We start from the raw sequence: 22501 nt of genomic DNA, 5'->3' as shown, positions 1-22501 counted from the left end.
GCCTGGCTTCAACGTCATCTTTACTCGCAACGGATTTTAGCAGCGAGTACTTAAGTTAATAAACTGCTTTCTTAGTTCTGTGACCTGTGGGTATGTACTTACAAACACATATGCTTTGTAAAGCATGTGGAGAAAATGATAGGAATAAAAGCGGCAGCCATTTTTCCTTTTTATAAAAGTTATAAACCTTAAGAACACCACGCATAGGAGGAAACTTGGTGGATGTAAAAACAAATTTTGCACTACCACTGAAATGAGGAAACTGGCAATTGCAGAGGTATTTATGCAGTGTCCTATCTAAAAATGTGGTTTTTGGTCCACGGCTAGGCCCCGGCCTGCCACACCGCGGCAGGTCGACACTGCTCAGTCACTGTCACACTCCTGTGCCCACAGGGGTGGAGCGGGGGCGGCCGGGACGCGAGGCTGCCCTCCCTGCAAGGGAGGGAGCTGCAAACCACATTTCCCGGAGTGCTGTGCGCCGTCGGCGCGCTCCTAGCCCCGCCCCTGAGCCGCCCCCGAGGCGCCGCTCTCCGGTGCCCGCCCCGAGGACTGGGGCTCCAGGCGCAGGAGAGCTCGTGCGGCGCTAGTCCTGGCCGCCCAGGGTACCTGGTGGCTCGGCTGCAGTCCTGGCAGGGCCGGAAGGAACGGAGCCGATGGAGTAGGCGAGGACCGAGGTAACTGGACACTCATTGCCCTTCACTCTCCGCCCTTGTGCTGCTCCCTGCGCTCGCAAGGAGCCCTCTCTCACCCCAGCTGCAAATCTTGAGGCGGTCCCGGGTTGTGCCTCAGGCGCCTGGGAACTCCAGCCCGGTGAGCAGTAAACAGAACTCCACAGCCTAGAGGGTTTGGGCCCGTTAAAATGCTGCACGGTTTCCGTTGCTCCATTTGGCGGGAGGAACGGGTCGCGTTCCCCCAGGGGAAACGCAGCCTCCGGCTCCATCAGACTCACCGGCCGCCCCCTGATGCGCTCCGGTGGCTCCCGGCTCCCGTAGGTCTTGCGGGGAAGAGAGGGCCAGCAGGTGCTTCCCAGGTCCAGGGAATGAGCTGTGCGGCTGGCGTCGGGTCGGGTTCAGGGAGGGTGCTAGACGCCCCCAGAACAGCGTCTGTGGGGGCAGGGCGGCGGGCTGTCTCCAGGCCCTGGTGTTCAGGGCAGTCTCTGCGGGCTGAGAGGCAGAGCTGCCGCTGCGGGACTTGCTCTGGCGCGTGTTGCCTGTCCCGGGCTGGTGCGCACTGGGCGGGGTGGGGGCGGGGGGGAGTCGCCCATCCGGGATTTGTCCCTCAGCCGGCCCGTGGTCGGTCATAACTGCTAGTACCAGGGTTCTGCCTGCAACAGGTGTACCTCCCGAGACGGACACCTGTGGTGGAGACGGTGTGGAAGAGTGCCTCCTGGTGTGACAACAGAAACTGCAGCCTTTTTCAAGACGCGCAGCTGCTCAGTGGTGTTGTTCGGCAGCGATGTCAGCCAGCTCCTTCCACTCAGTCCCGGGCTTAGTTAGCTTGCTAGTTTCTTCAGGGAGGGTGACTTGTCTACATTGTTGGGGTGTTCTAGCTTGGGCTCGCCCTTTAATGGATTTGCACACTCCCAGGTGCCCGGGGTTGAAAAGCCTTTTCTATATTTTCCCACTTGGCAGTGTTTAATCAGATGGATTTTCGTAGAAAACTGACCTTTTCTCATTATTCCTTTTAGTCTGTTTTAATAGCATAACCACACTTGGCCCTTACACCCTATGCTAATGTGCGAGCTAAAATAATGTTAACTTTTTCCTCCCACCTTCTAAGTCCTTCTGGCTGGGCTACTACTCATCAAATTAACAGTTTTTAATATATGTGCATAAGGAATTCACATAAGTATGAACATTTCAGAGACAGTGAGGCAACACTGGGGAGTTAAGACATTTTGGACAAAGGGAAAAAAATGGGAGAGGGAGAATTGGTGATTTACAGGTAGTTTTAAGAGCTGAACACAGGTGGCAGGAAAACCCTTGCTGGGCAACACAGAAACAATGCACTGAGGAGGAATCTAGCCTGTAGCCCTCTTGTTTACTATACATAATTCAAATTAGGTTAAGGTAACTTCCTTAAGATATCCTTTTAAAATTTTTTTAGACAGGGAAAGGGAGGGAGAGAGGGAGAGAAACATCAATGTGTGGTTGCCTCCTACATGGCCCCCACTGGGTACCTGACCTGCAACCCAGGAATGTGCCCTGACTGGGAATCGAACTGGCAACCCTTTGGTTTGAAGCCCGTGCTCAATCCACTGAGCTACACCAGCCAGGGCCCCTAAGATATCCTTCTTGAAGCAGATTTCCTTGTCTGAATGCCTTGGGCAGGAAAGGGGGAAGGTCATCAGTTCTCTTTGAGTCATGTTTATTAATAAACAGCTTAAAAATCAAGATCCCAAAAAGGCAGCCTCAGGAAGTAAACACTTTGGTCCCTTCACTAATGTTACCACTTTGGAAGGATTCTTTAGAAAAAGGTTTTGGAAGAACTTGGGTTGAAAGTATTTTATCTGCTAGTTGTACCTTGACTTTTTTTTTTTTTTTGCATTGCTTTTCTCCTGTGTAAGTTGATAATTGTTCAGCTCTTGGTGTTCTTCATTCTCACTTTATGAGGAAATTCTCTTCCTGAATCTCCCTCCAGTCTGTGTGTGTGTGTGTGTGTGTGTGTGTTTTATTTTATTTTTTTTATAATAAATTTTATTTAGTTACTTTTCAAGTACATTTTTTTAATCTATTTCTCCCATCCCACCCCCCACCCTGTCTCCCCCCTCCCTCCAATTTCCCCTCCCCCAGTCCTCATCCCTGTGTCTTTCATACTTGGTCCTCAAAATCCCTCCCCCTTTTTCCCCTTAAATTCCCTTTCCTCTCCCCCTCTGGTCGCTGCCCACTTGTTCTCTATTTCAGTGTCTTTGTTTTTATTCTGTTTGCTTGTTTGTTTTATTCTTTAGCTTCCTGTCAAAGGTGAGATCATATGGTATTTGTCTTTCAATGCCTGACCTATTTCACTCAGCATAATGCTTTCCAGTTCCATCCATGTTGTTGCAAAGGGTAGTAGCTCCTTCTTTCTCTCTGCTGCATAAAATTCCATGGTGTATATGTACCACAATTTTTTGATCCATTCATTTACTGATGGGCACCTAGGTTGCTTCCAGCTCTTGGCTAGTGTAAATTGTGCTGCTGTGAACATTGTGGTGCATAGGTTCTTTGAAATTGATGTTTTAGGATTCTTGGGATATAATCCCAGCAGTGGAATTGCTGGGTCAAAAGGCAGGTCGATTTTTATTTTTCTGAGAAAATTCCATACTGTTTTCCATAATGGTTGTACCAGTCTACAATCCCACCAACAGTGAACTAAGGTCCCCTTTTCCCCACAACCTCTCCAACATTTGTTGTTTGTTGCTTTGTTTATGATAGCCATCCTGACTGGTGTAAAGTGGTATCTCATTGTGGTTTTAATTTGCATCTCTCTGATAGCTAATGATATTGATCATCTCTTCATGTGTCTCTGGATATTCTGTATGTCCTCTTTAGAGAAGTGTCTGTTCAAGTCCTTTTCCCATTTTTTAATTGGGTTCAATGTCTTCCTAGAGTGGAGTCGTGTAAGTTCTTTGTATATTTTGGAGATTAAACCTTTGTCTGAGGGATCATTGGCAAATATGTTTTCCCATACAGTTGGTTGTCTTTTTAATTTAATACTGTTTTCTTTAGCCCTGCAGAAGCTTTTTATTTTGATGAGATCCCATTTGTTTATTCTTTCCTTTATATTCCTTGCTCTAGGGGACATATCCGTAACCCTGCCAGAAGGGTAGACTTGGGTGAGCAGAGGATCTTTGCCTGGCAGTGGCTTTTTTCAATGCTCGTTGCATTTCCTCTTGCTACTGCCACCTCTAAGCAGTCAATCCATGACCCACTTCAAGCTTTTAGTCACTTTATAACTTGCCTTTAAGATACCAAGTAGTGTTAATATAGGTATAAAAAGATTTCATCAGCAGGATCTGATTTCTGTTGGCTCGTTGTCTGTTGTACTTTGGTCCAAATAAATTGTACTTTTGTCTTTTTAAAAAATCTTTATACTGTACCTTAACTGTTAAAGCTACTAACATTTAAATCCTGTTAACATTTAAAGCTACTAATTCTTTTAGCATTCGATAAGATTATGATTACTTTCTTTTATGATATATTCTGTAATAATTTCATGTTCTGTATTCTGGCAGGAAACTTAATTCACAGTCAATGAATATAATTAAAAACAAACAAACAAGTGGTATTTACCCATTATTAAGAAGAAAAAGAGGTAGATAATCCCCCAACCCTTTTTGAAACCGTAAATACGAGTATATTTAGGTTCATAGTAAAATTGATTTGATGGTACAGAGGTGATTCATGTACTTTCTGCCTGCATGTGCCCTCTGTCAGTCCCATTTATGCACAGTCTCCCCAGCCATCAAAAGCCCCACATTGGAATGGTAAATTTGTGACAGCTGATAAACCTACATTGATACATTGTTATCACACAAAATCCAGAGTTTACATTAATGACTCTGGACTTTGGGTTCACTCTTGGTGTCTGTACATTCTATGGGTTTAGATAAATGACTCCTTTAAAAAAAAAAGTCAAGAACATTTGAGACTTGTAGAGAACTGAAATGGGTAGTATCATTTTTAGAAGATTAAAGATTTAGGATATTTTAAACATCCTAAAAGTTAATTTCAAATAGCTTTTATGTTTTAAAATTTTGAATGTTTAAGCTTTGATTTCTTGTATAATTTTCAATAATTATTTGTTTTTTTATAGTAAGGAATAGAGAGACGAGGGAGTAGAAGTGCTTCACAGAAAAACAAAATACTAAATTTTTAGTCCTAAAATTCATTAGCTTGACCATTTCTTCATTTTTCTGAAAAAACATGTTTTATGTTAACCAATGAAGCAAGAAAAAAAATGGGTGTTTTAGTTATCTTCATTTTTCTTTACTGATAAAGAAATAGCTACAGTAAAATGTGACAGAACCCATGAGCTACAGTTTTTCTCCTCTGGTGGCCTAGGGTCCCATGTGCCCAGTAACCACGTTGGAAGATATTTCTGCCATTGTCTACATGGTCAGGGCTTTGACATAGGCCACACCCATTCTCAGCACACTGTATCACATCTTTTCCAAGTTGAGGGTGAAAGGATATAATAGTTCTGTTTATAGAAATGAATGGGTAAGAACAATGTAGGGGAGAGTGGAGCTATACTTCACTATTTTGTGTGCAAGTTCTATTAATGCTTTAAAAAAACTTAGGAAGCAAACTTCAACCAGTATACTTGATATCTAGAACCCATGGAGTGATTAATAAGTTTGAAAATGACCCACTTTCTTTTACAACGTAATGAGTCATAAAAGCACTTTTTGGTAGCATCACCACATTGAATGACAAAACATTAATGGGTAGAATTACAATGTCATCTCACTGGTTCGTAACCTGACCTATGGGGGTCCCCATAAATGGTCTTCCAAGAGTGTAAACTCTGTATATATCTGCACAGCAGTTTTCTGGGGAGAAGACCAGAGCTTTCAATATGTTCAAAAGGTATTTATGGCCATCTCCCCCCCACAAAGTTTCTAAAAACCATTAGCTTCAGTTATCTAGGCAGTTTTTTCTTTTTACTAAATATTTTATAAATTATTTTTAACATTAGTTTTTTGAGAAAAGAAATTGAACAGGTAACTTCTGAAGTACCATGAGTGCCTGTTTTATGCTAGAAGTAGGGGTCGATATTTATGACATAATACTTTGATATGAATAATAGTGTTACTTCTTAGACCTGGAGATTATACCAGTGATTCATCCATTGTCATTAGGCAGACACTGTCCACTCTTCCCCTCTCCAGGCTCGATGTGCAAGAGAACACATGGCAAAGAATGGCACCCAACATGGCACCCTAATACAATCCAACATGTTAGACTATTATTCTGAAATGCTAAAAGGTCATTTGGTTTATTTATTCTACAAATTGGACATTTTTTCTTTTATCAACAAAACACCAAATGCTAAAAAAATTAAGTATTTTATCTTTAAACTAGGTGATATTTACATAGTTATATGTGTTGTATAATATTTCTCCCTACACATCATGGAGTGGAAAGTATTATTAACTCCTAATTGATCATTTTACTTTCAGTATTGCTGGTTAGGAAAGTATGGAATTTACAATCATCTTATGTAAATTAGATAATAATTTATAATTTGAATTTATAACATTTAAAATTAATCTTATTTGTGTTTGGGGAATTTCAGAAGTAGGTTATAGTTCTAAGTTTGAGTTCATTCTTCTAACAAGAGTTTGAAGTAAGTTATATCAACTGCCCTGTTTTCCTTGTAAGTGATAGGTTGCTGGGCTATAGAGTTTTATAACATGAAGCAAACTTCTGCTTCTGGGCCAGTAGCAGTCACAAGTTCTGAAGAGTATGAGGTGGATCAAGTGATGTTTTACAAACTTATGAATGAATCTCTCCACCAGAATAATGTCTTTATATTTTTCCTCAGATCTTTTTTGTACTTTGATATTGGTCGATTTTTTCCATTTGAAATTTAAAAGCTTTTCAAAGTTCAAGGATCTAAAACAATATTGGGGGGTTTATAAAATAAAGTAACTGTCTTTGTCTCTCTAGATTTGTTCTTTATAAAAATTGTCTAAGAGGTCTATATAGATCTCAAATATTAATTAGAGAAGAATGCCAGCATTTTCATGGTACTTTATGTATGAAAGATAAGTTAGTATGCTACATCTTTAGTTATTTTAATATGTAGGATTGCTTATTTCTTTAAATACACAAAACGTCTTTTGTATGGGCAGAGTACTATTATTACTTGTATTTTAGTTTTCATAAATAATGTATGCATGCCATACAAATATATAGTTACACTCCCTATACAGAGATCTGGTTAATGCCATCTTTGGCCTAGTGTTAAGAGTTTTGGCTTTGTAGTCAGGCAAGCCTATGTTGAGTCCTGGGCAGTGGCACTCAATATTTGTGTAGCTTTGGATAGGTTTCTTAACTTCTCTGAGCCTCATTATCCATATTCCTTTATGTAAATATAGAAATAATACCTCTTTGGGTTGACCTGAGGGTTGAAATCAATAAATGTGAAGTATCTAACTGAAATAATAGCAATTACTTACATAGTTTGTATGCCAGAAAATTTATTAATTCATTTCATTCTTATAACAGTCCTATGAGGTTAATACTGTTCTTTTCTAAATTTTTATAAATGAAGAAACTGAGGTTAATGAAAGGTTATGTAACTTAACCAAGGTCATACAGCTAGTAAGTTGATACTAAGCATTCAACTAATGCTAACTCCTTTCATTTAAAAAAGAAAAAGGATGGGAAGATCTAAGGTAATATAGCAAGTCTTATCTTTTGCTGTAGTGAAAATGTAGATTATTATAAAGCATATTTTATTTCTTTGCTGGGAAAAATGTTGATTGGAGGATTGTCTTTTTTAATAATTATTTTATTGTTCAATTACAGTTGTCTGCATTTTCTCCCAACCACTCCCCTCGACCCCCGCCAAACCCAGCTCTCCTCCTTACTTCCATCCTGCCCCCAATTTTGTCCATGTGTCCCTCATAGTAGTTCCTGCAAACCTCCCCCTCATTTTCCCCACCCACCCACCTCTGGTTACTGTCAAATTATTCTTAATTTCTATGTCTCTGGTTATATTTTGCTTGCTTTTTTCTTTTGTTGATTATGTTCCAGTTAAAGGTGAGGTTGTATGGTATTTGTTCCTCACTCCCTGGCTTATTTCACTTAGCATAATCCTCTCCAGTTCTATCTATGCTGTTGCAAAGAGTAGGAGCTCTTTCTTTCTCTCTGCTGCATAGTATTCCATTGTGTAAATGTACCGTAGTTTTTTGATCCACTCATTTACTCATAGGCACTTAGGTTGCTTCCAGCACTTGGCTATTATTAATTGTGCTGCTATGAACATTGAGGTGCATAGGTTCTTTTGGATTGGTGTTTCAGGGTTCTTGGGATATAATCCTAGCAGTGGAATTGCTGGGTCAAAAGACAGTTCCATTTTTAATTTTCTGAGGAAATTCCATATTGTTTTCCATAGTGGTTGTACCAGTCTTCAATCCCACCAACAGTGCACTAGGGTTCCTTTTTCTCTACATCCTCTCAAGCACTTGTTTGTTGATTTGTTTATGATGGCCATTCTGACTGGTGTGAAGTGGTATTTCATTGTGGTTTTAATTTGCATCTCTCTGAAGGCTAGTAACTCTGAGCGTATTTTCATGTTTCTGGACCCTCTGTATGTCCTCCTTGGAGAAGTGTCTGTTCAAGTCTTTTGCCCATTTTTTTATTGTGTTTTGTGTCTTCCTGGAGTGGAGTTGTGGAGGGTTATATTTTTGATCAATGACTCAGCATTTCATAATTTATAGAAGTATTAATGTCCCTTTATTGAATACTTTCCATGTGCTAGATATAGGGCTAAGTACTTTATATATATTATCTCATTTATCCTTTACAATAAACAACCTTGAAAGAAAGCTAAGACTCAGTTTTTTGTTTTGTTTTTTTAATACTCACCCAGCGAGATACAGGTATGTATATTTCATTGATTTTGGAGAGAGAGGAAGAAATAGAGAGAGAAGAGACATTGATCAGTTGCCTCCTGTATGAGACCCAGCTGGGGGTCAAACCCACAACCTGACAGGGGACTGAACCCACAGCCTTTTGGTTGAGTGACACTCCAACCAACTGAGCCACCCAGACAGGGTGAGACTCAGTATTTTTAAGTGACTTGCCTAAGGGTACTCAGCTAATAGGAAATCCCTAAACTATCTACTCTAAAGTCTGCTATTAACCCCTAGTTTATGTGCCTTGTGTTAGATATGGCAACGGATGTCTCTAAAACACAAGGAAACAACCTAAGTAATTTTTAAAAATTTATTTATTTATCTTTAGAGGGGAAGGGAAGAAGAGAGGGAGAGAAACATCAATGTATAGTTGCCTTTCGTGCATCCCCTGCTGGGAACTGGCCTGCAGGGAACCGGTCTGCAACCCAGGCATGTGCCCTGACTGGGAATCGAACCACGATCCTTTGGTTCACAGGCCCGTGCTCAATCCACTGAGCTACACCAGCCAGGGCCCAGCCTATGTAATTTTAAATAGAAAAATGAAAGTACTCTCTTAGTTTAGACCTGGAAGTAAACAGTGATTACCAAAAACTAAGGTCTCATGGGCAAAACTAATCTTGCTGCTGGTTTTGTAAAATAAAGTTTTATTGGAACACAACCACACACATTCCTTTATGTATGTCTATGGCTGCTTTCTTCCTATAATGTCATAATTGGGTACAGTTGATGGGTGAGGCATACCCATCATCTATGTAGAGGCATAGAACTCCCTGAAGTTGAAAATCTGCATTTAACTACTTTGGCAGATTCATATACAGATTCCCAACCATAGAGTTGTAGAGGAGACCTTTGAACTGCATGGGTTTGATCTAGGTCAATTAAAAAAAAATCCATCAGGGTATTTCAAACCCCCTGATGTTGTTCAAGGGTCATCTGTAGTGACAGAGTCTAGATAGTTCATAAAACCTAAATTATTTGCTCTCTGGCCCTTTACAGTAAAAGATTGCTGACCCCTGACCTGGACCATCTCTGTTCTTTTATGAATGAAGAAACTGAGACTTGGAGAGATTAGATAATTCCCCAATAATGTATTAAAAGTCAATTCTCCTGTTCCCTAACTGAATTGTTATTTCTGCTATACCATGCTACCTTGTATGTTTTTTAAAATCAACAAATATACTATACAATTATTATATAAGACTTTAAAGTATCATAAAATGTTTATGATATACAGTCATGTACCACTTAATGTCCAGGGTACATTCTGAAAAATGCATACTTAGGAGATTTCATTGTGGTGTGAACATTATAGAGTGACTTACATAAACCTAGGTGGTATAGCCTATATAACACATCTAGGTTATATGATATACTCTTGTATCTATGGTTGTTGACTGAAATATGCAGCTTGTGACTGTATAAGAATATACTCATATACCTACTTAAAATAGACATGCTTATATATACTTATACATGCTTATTTATAAGTGTATATATAAGCATGTCTATTATATACTTATATAATAAGTATGTATAATACTTATATACTTATTAGAGTATATAATAAGTATAGACATATTATAAGTATATATTAACAAACATTTAGTCATTTCTCTTTCCTTACAATTTGAAGAGCTTTGGGAATATACGTGTATTTGTATGGCCCATGCCTTACAGTTCTGTGGCCCACTTTAAACTTATCTTTCCTTATTTCTTCTTCCCAAATTTCTCTGTAATAAAGAGGCTTTTAGAATCATTTCATTAATTGATTACAAAACAGCAATTGCAGTTGGACCCTATCTTACAATTAGAAACCTGTCACATATACAGTGTTTGTCCAGAAGACCTTGTAATCCAGCTATGTAATATGAAAAATAGAGACATTGATAGACTTCCACCAAGATGGAGGCGTAGGTGAAAACACCTTGCGTCCACGCACAACCAAATCTAAAAACAAAGTTTTAACAACAATAAACACAACCAAACCACACAGAAAATTGACAATATGGAGTCCGAAGACAACGAAATGCTCTCAGCTAAACCGGTAAGAGGAGCGAAGCCAGCAGCAGAGCGGGTTGGCAAAAAAGATCCCCGACCGGGTGGTGCACAAGCAGCCAAAGGCACAGATCCCAGGTGCGGGCTAGCTACACAGGGAAGAGGCACGGCTGTCTGTCTGCGGTCAGTCGAGCATTTGTGAGCAGATAAACCAGTGAAGAGGCGAGCATTGAGACCGCACAGCCCAAGGTGGTGGGCTTGCATATTTCCGCTTGGATAAACAAGCCGGGGCGGTGGGACGGACTGGCGAGCAGAGAGGACTGCCATTGCTCCCTCTCTGACCCCGCCCCCACATACAGCATCACAAACCAGCGACCTGAGTGGCCCCACCCTGGTAAACAACTAAGGCTCCGCTCCTCATACTTAACGGGCATGAACAGACCAAAAATGGCTCAAGAACAACTCAGAGCCCCAGAGCCGATAAATCTAAGTGATGAAGAAATAGCCATACTTGATGCACAGTTCAAAACACTGGTGATCAGGATGCTCACAGAACTGGTTGATTTTAGTCACAAATTAGAGGAATATATGAAGGCTAAACTAATTGAAATGAATGGTAATGCACAGGAAACCAACAGTAATGGAAAGGAGACTGGGACTCAAATCAAGGGAGTGGACCAGAAGGAAGGAAAAAATGACCAAACAGAAAAGAATGAAGAAACAAGAATTCAAAAAAATGAGGAGAGGCTTAGGAACCTCCAGGACATCTTTAAACGTTCCAACATTCGAATTATAGGGGTACCAGAAGGGGAAGAGGAACAGCCACCAATGGAAAACTTATTTGAACAAATAATAAAGGAGAATTTCCCCATTCTGGCAAAGGCAATAGACTTCCAGGAAATCCAGGAAGCTCAGAGAGTCCCAAAGAAGTTGGACCCAAGAAGGAACACACCAAGGCACATCATCATTACATTAGCCAAGATTAAAATGAAGGAGAGAATCCTAGAAGCAGCAAGAGATAAGGGGACAGTCACCTACAAAGGAGTTCCCATCAGTCTGTCAGCAGATTTCTCAAAAGAGACCTTACAGGCAAGAAGGGGCTGGGAAGAGGTATTTCAAGTCATGGAAATCAAAGACCTACAACCAAGATTGCTCTACCCGGCAAAGCTTTGATTTAGAATGGAAGGGCAGATAAAGTGCTTCTCAGATAAGACCAAATTCAAGGAGTTCATCATCACCAAGCCCTTATTATATGAAATGTTAAAGGGACTTATCTAAGAAAAAGAAGATAAAAAAAGATGAACAGTGAAAGGACAGCAAACTCCCAGTTATTAACAACCACACCTAAAACAAAAGCAAATTAAGCGGACAGCTAGATCAGGAGTGAACCATAGAAATGAAGATCACGTGGAGGATTAGCAACAGGGGAGTGGGAGAAGGAGAAGGGGGGAGAAGGTACATAAAATAAGTAGCACAGACAGTAGATAGAAAATAGATAGGGGGAGGGTAAGAATAGTAGGAGAAATACAAAATCTAAAGAACTCAAGACACGTGTTCATGAACTAAAGGAAAAATGGTGGGGGAGGGGTGTGCAGGTTGGAGGGGAAAGGAGAGGGGAATAGAACAAATGTAATGGCATAATCAATAAAAAAAGTTTAAAAAAATAAATAAATATAAAAAATAGAGACATTTATTGAAGAAGATACAAGATATAAGAAACATTGTACACAGGACAATGACACCTCTGTCCCCTTAAATGTAGGCACCTTGAGACCTCACACAGTTCTCCCTCTGAATCACCATCAGCCTCCCCGTTGTGTTTTCCTGAATCTCCTCAATGGTCTGAAATCTCTTCTCTCTCAAAGGTGATTTTAATGTCAGGAAAAGCCAGAAGCCGCAGGGCTTCAAATCTGGTTTGTAGCGTGGCTGAGTTACCTGGGTGATTTGATGTTTTGCCAAAACACTCTGTACGAGACGTGATGCATGAGCAGGCGCATTGTCAAGATGAAGCTGCCAATCACCAGTTGCCCATAGCTATGGCCTTTTGAATCATCTGAGTAGTTTCTATGGAGGAGTGTTCAAGCTTAATGCAACATTTGATGCAATTTGTTGCTCTTCTTGCTCAGGCATTTTGAATGTGATGCCCATCAGTGCACATGTTCACTCAACTGCCTCTACTGCCCCCACTGACTAGTACAGTGAAGTTGTCATTGTTTACTCATGTGCATTCCAGATCACCTTCCTTGGCTGCTAGGTTACATTCATGTCATGCAAACTATTCTTGTTATATTAACAATGGCTGGACTTTTTCTGGACAGATCTCATACATATTTACAAAATAGAGACCTTAACAGTTTTGTATTCATTTTTTTCCACTTACCATTACATTATTCATGAAAGTTTTAAGCATTGAGGTGATGTGGTCAGATTTGAATTAGGGAATAACTGGCAGCAGTAAGAAGGGTGTACTATTGGTGAAAGGCTGTAATAATAGTTGTAAGATGAGGACAGTGACTAAAGTGTTGTGGCTGGAAAGGAAGCAGGGTCAACAATATGAGAGAAATTTAGGAAGTAGGGTGTATGAAATTTGGTTATAGTTGGAGTTAAATGGGAACTTTGAGTATACATGACCTATCATGTTCAATGGGAAGCCTTCTTGATCACCCATGTGAGTTTAGGTTGTCCCATAATATCCAATATATCTTTCTACTATTTCCTTTATCACATTATTGTTATCATCTGTTTTTGTCCCAGTCAAATGATTCAAGCTCCTTAAGTAGGAATTGCATCATGTCTTATTCCTCTTTTGGAGGGAAATTATTTTAGATAAATTATAGTTTAAAAAGTAGATTAATCTTGTGCATACAGTTTTTTAAAGAAGAAAATATAAGAGATAGATGAAGATATTCCTAAATTGATTCACATTCAGGGTCTGACTCTTTTGCAATTCTAATCTGAGTCATTTGTTTTTTCGTATAGTATAGTCTCCTAGTCCATTTAGAGGGGATAGATGATGCAGCCTTTCTCAAGTGTGCTATACCATCATCCGAGGGATTTTCTTTTGTGTCATCAATACCAATCTTCAGATTTTGATGCAGGTGTTAACTTGTTTGGTGTGTGCTTTACATTCTTTTTGCATGTATCTTAGTAGCAGACTATAGCACAGGCTGAGCTGTTGTGGATATCTGCATTTCTTGAGTCCTATAAAGTAGTGCTTCTAAAATTATCTGTGGTGAAAGACTAGTTTGTGAACCAATATTTTGGTAAAAGAAAACAAAAATGAATTACTAGAAAAATGAAATTAAAAAGGACACAAAATACAAACATCAGCTTTTTATGAGATTTGACAGATATAAAATTACTGTCAAATATAACTTTGCTCAAAGAGTTTTTAAATTTTTTACACTTAATCTTAGCCAAAAGGCCAACAAGTGATAAAATAATCCATTTTTATACTTTATTGCAGACCTGTAAAAAAAAGTATGTGGACCAGACCTGCTGTGAATAGCACTACTTTAAAAGCACTTGGTTGTTGCTTTTCATGTTCATCTTTGAATTTCCACAACCTGCAATATACCATGTGATGACGGATTAATTAATACTAAAAAATGGTGTTTCCCCTTCACACTGACATTTCTCTTTTTATTGAAATTTCTTGAAATGTGATTATAAAATCATGACTAGTATGTATGTACATACGTGTACGTTGGTTTCTGTGCTCGCCTTGTAAAAATAAAAGGAAGTTCCCAAACTCCTAGAAGACTTGTTCTTCAGTGTGCAGGCTGTTGATGCTCAGTCCACTGAGCCACGCCAGCCAGGGCTAGAAGACTAATTCTATATAGCCATGGCAACAGCTATCAGAACCAGGATTAAACCTACTTAATATATGATATTTCTTTAGGATGGGTTTTAAGTCAGTGTAATCAATTAGCAGTAACTTGCTTGGTGAACAGAATTTTTGAAAGCCAGCTAGTCAATGACAGCCCTTCTAGTAACCATGTTTCTAAGCCTCTGAACGTCCACCAACCCTTGAATGGCATACTTCCAAACCCTACGTAAGATTAGCAATGTGCTCTACTCAGAGGCACTGTACCTGACCAGCAGAGCTCTCCCTCAACTAACTAATAATACTATTCAACTTTGTGTTTTATGTTTTATTTCAGATATCTAGTGGGAAATATCTTTTCATACTTGGAAACAAATTATTGGTGAATTTATTTTTTGGTAATCTTTATATTTCTATTCAAATAATTATGGTTATCTTAAGTACAACTCTGTGACTTCTATGCATCTTCAAATAAAAATAATAAGTAATAGATGTAGTTCACATACTTAGATAAAATCCAAGTTTGTTGTGTTTTTTGTTTTTTCGGGTTTTTTTTACTACTTAATACTAGACTTTTGGACAACTCTTATAATAAATTAAGTGGTCCAGTTCAAACAAAGAAGTGATTATGGTAGTGATGCATCAAGTGCCTTAATAAAATAGACCCGCAGTAGAAACATTGTATAAAGTAATCAGTACAATGGAAGTATTGTTTAAAGATCCTGGAAGTGACATCAGTATTTAAAAAGCAGCCTTTGGTAACAGTTATGTCTAATAAATGCTATTGATAATAAAGACATTTTTTTAAAGTCATACTGTTAAACTGTTGGAAGTTATGTATTCCTTGACTGCGTAGGCACTATTGAAACTATAAACCACTCTGGCAAAGCAGCAGAATCTCCTTTAATTATTAGCACAATAATTTTTTGGACTATTTGATTCAAAACTTAAAGTCCCTACACTTCTCTTCTATAAATAAAAAGGAAATAATAAGTATAGTTTGATTTTCTCTGACTTAAAATTTTTTTTAACATATTTACCTTTGAAATAAAGTGATTCAAAAATGGGGAGCTTTTTTGGCTTCTTCTTGTATTTCTGTCTGATTTGGCATCCTTGCCTCCACTCCAGCCTCCACCATATCCACAAGTGTCACCCATAAGACCTACAAGGTGTCCACCTCTGGCCCCCAGGCCTTCAGCAGCCACTTGTACTTGAGTGGGCCCAGCAGCAGGTCCTTAGCCTTTTTCCAGGCTAAGTAGCTACCGGGTTGGCCTGGACTCCAACATAAATCTTCCTGGGAATATGGGGTCTATGAAAGCTGTCCAAGTGAACCAGAGCCTCCTGAGCCCTTTGAAGCTGAGGGTGGGCCCCAACATCCAGACTGTGCAAACCAGGAGAAGGAGCAAATCAGGAGCCTCGACAAGTTTGTCCTTCATTGGTAAGGTGTAGAGCCTGGAGCAGCAGAATAAGATTCTAGAGACCACATGGACTCTCCTGCAGCAGCAGCAGGAGTTTCAGTAACATGGACAACGTGTTTGAGAGCTACATCAACAACTGTTGGCGGCAGTTGGAAATGCTGGCCCAGAAGAAACTGAGATTGGAAGTGGAGTTTGGCAGCAGGCAGGAGCTGGAGGCTCCACTTTTCAAGTGGAGGACTTGAAAAGTAAGTATGAGGACAAGATCGACAAGCACACAGAAATGGAGAATGAATTTGTCCTTATCAGGAAGGATGTGGATGAAGTTTACGTGAACAAAGTAGAGCTGGAGTCCCGTCTGGAAGGGCTGACTGATGACATCAATTTCTACAGGCAGCTGTATGAAGAAGAGATTTGTGAGCTGAAGTCCCAGATCTCTGACGTGTCCATGGTGCTGTTCATGGACAGCAGCCACTCTCTGGACCTGGACTGCATCATCACCAAGGTCAATGCCCAGTATGAGGAGATTGCCACCAACAGCTGGGCTGAGGCTGAGAGCATGTGCTGAATCAAGTACGAAGAGCTGCAGACATTGGCTGGGAAGCATGGGGATAACCTTTGTTGCATGAAGATGGAGATTTCTGAAATTAACCAGAACATCAAGGTTCTCACAGGCCAGAGGGCTTACCTGGAAGCCACCATTGCTGATGCCAAGCAGCATGGGGAGCTGTCCATTAAGGTTGCTCAGGCCAAGGTGGCTGAGCTGGAGGCTGCTCTGAGAACTGCCAAGCAGGACATAGCCTGGCAGCTGCAAGGCTACCAGGAGCTCAAGAACATCAAGCTAGCCCTGGGCATGGAGATCACCACCTATCACAAGCTGCTGGACGGTGAGGAGAACTGTTTGGAGTCTGGGATGCAGAAATATGGGTATCCATACCATGACCACCAGCAGTTACTCTGGTGGGCTGAGCCCCACTTACCAGAACCTCATCTATGGCCTGGCCTTCCAGGCCAGCTTGGACTGTGGTAGGGGCCCTGGCTCCTTCAGGTGCACTAGTAGCAACTCCTCCAAGATAGTAGTTATGAAGATTGAGACCCATGGTGGGAAGCTGGTGTCTGAGTCATCTGAAGTCCTGCCCAGGTGAACAACCACTGTGGTCCCTCCTGTCCTCCGAGACCGTGGGAGAGGAGCTGTGCAGGGGAGCAGAGGGCCCCCCTGAAGCTCAGCCCCAGTCCTCAGCTCACCGTTGGGGTAGGAAAGTTTATAACCTGGGAGAGAATAAAAAGGCGCCCTTGGGGGCACCTTTAACCCATGCCCCCAACTAAAAGCTGAATCAAATGTTTGAGGGTTTTTTTTTTTTTTTCAAAGTAAAGTCTCAGCTGGCTCTGCCAAAAAAAAAAAAAAGTACAGGAAATGTCTTTATTAAAACATTTACATGTGATTGTGGTTAAAATAATATATTCAGAATGCAGTATTATTTCAGTTCAAATAATTTAAGTAAATGTCGATTTGGGTAATAGAAAAATAGTCTCTAGTGTTCATAATAAATCCGTTCATTCATTCCAAAAATAATATTAGTACCTCTATTTACTGTGTGCTATGCTCACATGGGAGCAATAGAAGTGAAGAGAAGGTACCTATATTTTGGGGCTTTTATAGGCAATTATTACAAGTATTATAAATTCGACTATATGTTGAGTATGGTATAATCTATATGATTAGTGCAATGAAAAAGATGTGATCAGATTGTTACAGGTGAACAGAGGAAGTACTCCCAATCCAGGCTAGGAAGAAGGAAGATTTTAAGCAAATGACCCTGAGCCAAGTTGTTAAAGATGCACAAGAGTCAGCTGGTAGGGTTGGTGGTAAAGGGCCTTTCAAAATGAGAGTGTAGCCTGAGCAGGGGCAGAAGAGGTATGAAGTTGTTAGGCAGGACAGGGTCTCAAGATCCCGGCCATTGTTACTAAATGCTATTCTTGCTAAGTGTTATAATGTAACAGTGTTTTGCAGACCACCTATAAAGAGGATAAAGAGGCACCAAGTCAATCTGTAATTGACCAGATAGTATGTATAAGCAATGGCTAAGCCTCCCTTCCGAAGACAGAGCTTTGGATATGAATCCCCTGTCTCTTTTGCTTGCTGCAGGTAAATGAAACTACCTTGTGGTAACCTGACAACTTTGTCTTGTTCTTTAATAGAGCACCCCACATGGCATACCCCTTCAGTTTGGTAACAACTTAACATGGAGTGTGTGGAGAATTACATGCAGTCAGGTTTTACTCTATACCACATGAGGTGGGGTTAACTAACTTATTATTTAACAATTATAAATGAGTCAATTTTAATAAATATACGTCCTCCATCAACTTTTAGGTACAGCTCTAAAATTAAGCAGAAACTGGTGTAAAATATAACATTATATATTATCTAAAATCTTCATCTAACTGAATCGTGAAGAGTATAAAGTTATATTTATAGAGGAATGAGTCTAATAGCACCATTTCTGCCTGTAGTAGATACTGCAGCAGTAACTATATAGCGCTGAGTGTTTTTTAGAGATGCTTTCAGTCATTCAAAGTGCCATTTGGAGTTCTCTTTCTACTTAACACTTTTCTGGTTAATATATTGTATAAAAGTCACTCTTTGTCTTGAAAAACATGTTTCTTTGTCTTAAAAAAACATGTTCTGTGTAACAGTGTTACATATTGATAGCTCATGCTAAAGTGTGATATAGATTATAAGTGCAAAGAAATTTGAAAAAAGAAAATAAAGTAGACTGACTTAGTAGTATATTTGTGCTTTTGCTGTAAGTTCTATTTTAAGTAGTGTTTACAAGTAAAAAATACATTAATTTTGTTGTATATTCTCTGCAGTGAACCAGTATCGCCTTTCTGCTTCTGTTTGATGTATTTTTTTCTTCAGAACGTTCTGTTTTGTTGATTGATATGACTTTATCGACACGTAGAAGAGCAAAAAATGGTCTCAACTTCCAGCCTGCTTCAGTGTCATAATGTGCCAGGGTGTGATAGAAACAGACTTCCACGGACCATGTCTTTTTTTTCTGTTTTTAATATCAATATATTTGAGGAATAGATAGTATTATATATTTTTTCTCCCTACAAGTAATAATCTTAGAAACATTTTTTAAAGTTTTGGGTTAGAGTTTAGGCTTAGTTACATTTTGATTGATATACAGTTTTTACAAGTTACAAAGTCTGCTGAGTTTCTTTGAATGAATTTTTTAAGTAAATATTCTTTTCCTGCTCCTGTATTTCTGTTCTATTACACATAACAGATTTTTTAAGTTGAGGACATTGCATTCTTTAAATAGACTATTTTAAGAGAATTTGCTATAAAAAAATTTCAAGTTGCTGTGTCTTGCCCAAATGTTACAATCACATGTAAACATACAGACTTCTAGCCAAGATGGAGGCATGGGTAGATATGCCTCACCTCATTGCTTAACCATAAGAAGGAATACAACTAACTTAAAAATGAAAAACACCCAGAAATTCTACAAAATCATTCAGAAAAACACAGAATCGTACAGAAGTCTGACAACCAAGGATTTAAAGAAGTTATATTCATCCAGACCGGTAGGGACTGAGTCTGGGAGTTGGGGTGGAGAGGACTCAGTGTGGTGGCAGTGAACCAGGGCTGGAGAGGGGAAGATGGCCAGTGGAATGGGCAGCTGCTTATTCATGTGTGGTGGATAAAAATCAGGGAGACACCTTGTGAGTGAGGGAGCCTAGCACCAGGCCAGACCATGCAGCACAGGGAAAAAGAGAGCATCATAACTTCTGGCTGTAAACCCAGTGGGGGTTTGAGGCAGCAGAAGAAATGGCTGGTTTCTTAGCAGAGCCCTGAACTCAGGCAGACCCACTCACCCTGGGAACAATGTCCAGGACAGCAACTAGAGGGGCTACAGTTGCATATGGAAAGTGGGTGAGCGACTAGAAAGGAGGGAAAGACCAGGCAAGCCCAGAAAAGGCAGTCAGAAGTGGCATTATCCCTACTTAAAACCCCTCCTCCACACATGGAGCCACTGTTGCCCTGCCTGGGTGAATACCCAAGGCTCCGCCCCCACACAATTTAACAGGTGCGCTAAAACAGAGTCAGAGCAGCTCTACTTGGTACAGAGACAGAGGAAAGCTAGCAGAATCAGGAGACAAAGAAATATGGGCCAAACTAAGAAACAGAACGAAACTCCAGAAAAAGAACTAAGTGATGCAGAGATAGCCAGCCTGTCAGATGTGAAGTTTAAAGCACTGGTGGTCAGAATGCTCAAAGATATCATTAAATATAGCAAAAGCATAGGGAAGAAATGAAGTCTCTTACTAAGGGAAATAAAATCCATGGGAAACCAACAGTGAAGGGAAGGAAGCCAGGATTTAAATCAAGGTTTTGGAACAGAAAGTAGAAATAAACATTGAACCAGAAGGAAATGAAGAAACAAGAATTGAAAAAAATAAGGAGAGTTTAAGAAGACTCTGGGATATCTCCAAAGGTACAATATCTGAATCATAGGGATACCAGAAGAAGAAGAGAAAGAGCAAGAAATTCAAAACTTATTTGAAAACATAATGGAAAAAAAAAAAAACTTCCCCAATTTGGCCAAGGAAATACACATACAAATCCAGGAAGCACAGAGTCCCAAACAAGTTGTATCCAAAGAGATCTATAACAAGACACACCATAATTAAAATGCAAAAGATTAAGGACTTCCGCCAAGATGCAGGTGTAGGTGGAAACACTGTGCCTTCTCACACAACCAAGTTTAAAAACAACAAACTTTTAGCAGCAAAAAACACAGCCAAACCACAGAAAATCGAACTATACGAAAGTCCAACAACAACGAACCATTTAGCCATACTGGTAAGAGGGGCGGAGCCAGCAGTGGAGTAGTTAGGGCAAAAATGATCCCCTGACCCAGGTGCGCAGGCCGCCAAGGGTGGATCCCAGGTGTGGGGTAGCAATGGGCAGACCCAGTGAAGGTTCAAGGTGGAAGGCTGACTGAGGTCACACATTTGCACCCAGATAAACCAGTGAAGGAGTGAGCAGTGAGACAGACCGCGCAGGCCCCAGCGGCAGGAAGCAGCAGAGGGGACTGCTATTGCTCCCTCTCTGACACCACCCACATATACAGCCTCACAAACCAGCAACTGAGTTGCCCTGCCCTGGTGAACACCTAAGGCTCCACTCCTCAAATGTAACAGGTGCAAACAGATCAAAACATGGCTCAAGAAGAACTCAGAGCCCCAGAGCCAATAAATCTAAGTGACCAAGAAATTGCCAACCTATCAGATGCACAGTTCAAAACACTGGTGATCAGGATGCTCACAGAACTGGTTGATTTTAGTCACAAATTAGAGGAACATATGAAGGCTAAACTAATTGAAATGGAGGAAAATGCACAGGAAAGCAATAGTGATGGAAAGGAAACCGGGACTCAAATCAAGGGAGTGGACCAGAAGGAAGAAAAAAATGACCAAACAGAAAAGAATGAAGAAACAAGAATTCAAAAAAAATGAGGAGAGGCTTAGGAACTTCCAGGACATCTTTAAACTCTCCAACATCCAAATTACAGGGGTACCAGAAGGGGGAGAGGAACAGCCACCAGTGGAAAACTTATTTGAACAAATAATAAAGGAGAACTTCCCCAATCTGGCAAAGGCAATAGACTTCCAGGAAATCCAGGAAGCTCAGAGAGTCCCAAAGAACTTGGACCCAAGAAGGAACACACCAAAGCACATCATAATTACATTAGCCAAAATTAAAATGAAGGAAAGAATCCTAGAAGCAGCAAGAGATAAGGGGACAGTCACCTACAAAGGATTTCCCATCAGACTGTCGGCTGATTTCTCAAAAGAGACCCTACAGGCAAGAAGGGGCTGGAAAGAGGTATTCCAAGTCATGAAATCCAAAGACCTACAACCAAGATTGCTCTGTCCAGCAAAGTTTTCATTTAGAATGGAAGGGCAGATAAAGTGCTTCTCAGATAAGACCAAATTCAAGGAGTTCATCATCACCAAGCCCATATTATATGAGATGTTAAAGGGACTTATCTAAGAAAAAGAAGATAAAAAAGATGAACAGTGAAAAGACAGCAAACTCCCAGTTATTAACAACCACACCTAAAACAAAAGCAAGATAAAAGGACAGCTAGATCAGGAGCAGAACCATAGAAATGAAGATCACATGGAGGGTTAGCAACAGGGGAGTGGAAAAAGGAGAAGGGGGGAGAAGATATAGAGAATAAGTAGCACAGACGGTAGGTAGAAAATAGATAGGGGGAGGGCAAGAAAAGTAGGGGAAATATAGAATTAAAGAACTTGAGACACATGGTCATAAACTAAAGGCGGGGTGGTGGGGGAGGGGTGTGCAAGGTGGAGGGGCATGAAGCGGGGAAATAGAACAACTGTAATGGTATAATCAATAAAATATATTTAAAAATGTAAAAGATTAAAGATGAAGAGAATCTTAAAAGCCGCAAGAGAAAGGTGGAGGGTTGTTTACAAAGGAGTCCCATAAGACTATCGGCTGATTTCTCAAAAGAAGGGGGTGGCAAGAAGTATTCAAAGTGAAGAAAATCAAGGACATACAACCTGGATCACTCTAACCAGCAAAGCTCTCAT

At 40.2% G+C, this 22501-nt stretch overlaps 2 protein-coding genes across 5 annotated transcripts in view; both read left to right on the top strand.

The window, feature by feature from the left end:
- The first annotated feature begins 542 nt into the window (after window positions 1–542).
- Window positions 543–22501, top strand: part of KLHL8 (kelch like family member 8) — an 86328-nt gene continuing 64369 nt past the window's right edge. For 2 of the 4 annotated variants that reach the window (XM_053666361.1, XM_053666358.1), the window contains exon 1: window positions 543–674. The gene's annotated coding sequence lies outside the window, so the exon portion shown is untranslated. The other 2 variants (XM_037132419.2, XM_053666359.1) reach the window with 2 other exon arrangements.
- On the top strand, window positions 15753–16433 carry LOC128627577 (keratin, type II cytoskeletal 8-like). The gene is made up of 2 exons (XM_053666339.1): window positions 15753–15888; window positions 15991–16433. Exons 1-2 carry the CDS (start codon window positions 15753–15755, stop codon window positions 16431–16433), a joined length of 579 nt encoding a protein of 192 aa, XP_053522314.1.

Source organism: Artibeus jamaicensis, unplaced genomic scaffold (assembly GCF_021234435.1).
Source record: "Artibeus jamaicensis isolate MK-2021 breed Jamaican fruit bat unplaced genomic scaffold, CSHL_Jam_final contig_452, whole genome shotgun sequence".
In the NCBI taxonomy this organism is placed as follows: domain Eukaryota; kingdom Metazoa; phylum Chordata; class Mammalia; order Chiroptera; family Phyllostomidae; genus Artibeus; species Artibeus jamaicensis.
This window is presented reverse-complemented; position numbering and strand designations above follow the sequence as displayed.

Excerpts from the sequence above, each read along its gene's own strand:
- LOC128627577 (XM_053666339.1), top strand. The coding sequence starts at position 15,753 with ATGGGGTCTATGAAAGCTGTCCAAGTGAACCAGAGCCTCCTGAGCCCT. Across the intron at positions 15,889-15,990 it reads GACAAGTTTGTCCTTCATTG|AGCTACATCAACAACTGTTG; the intron begins GTAAGGTGTAGA and ends AACGTGTTTGAG.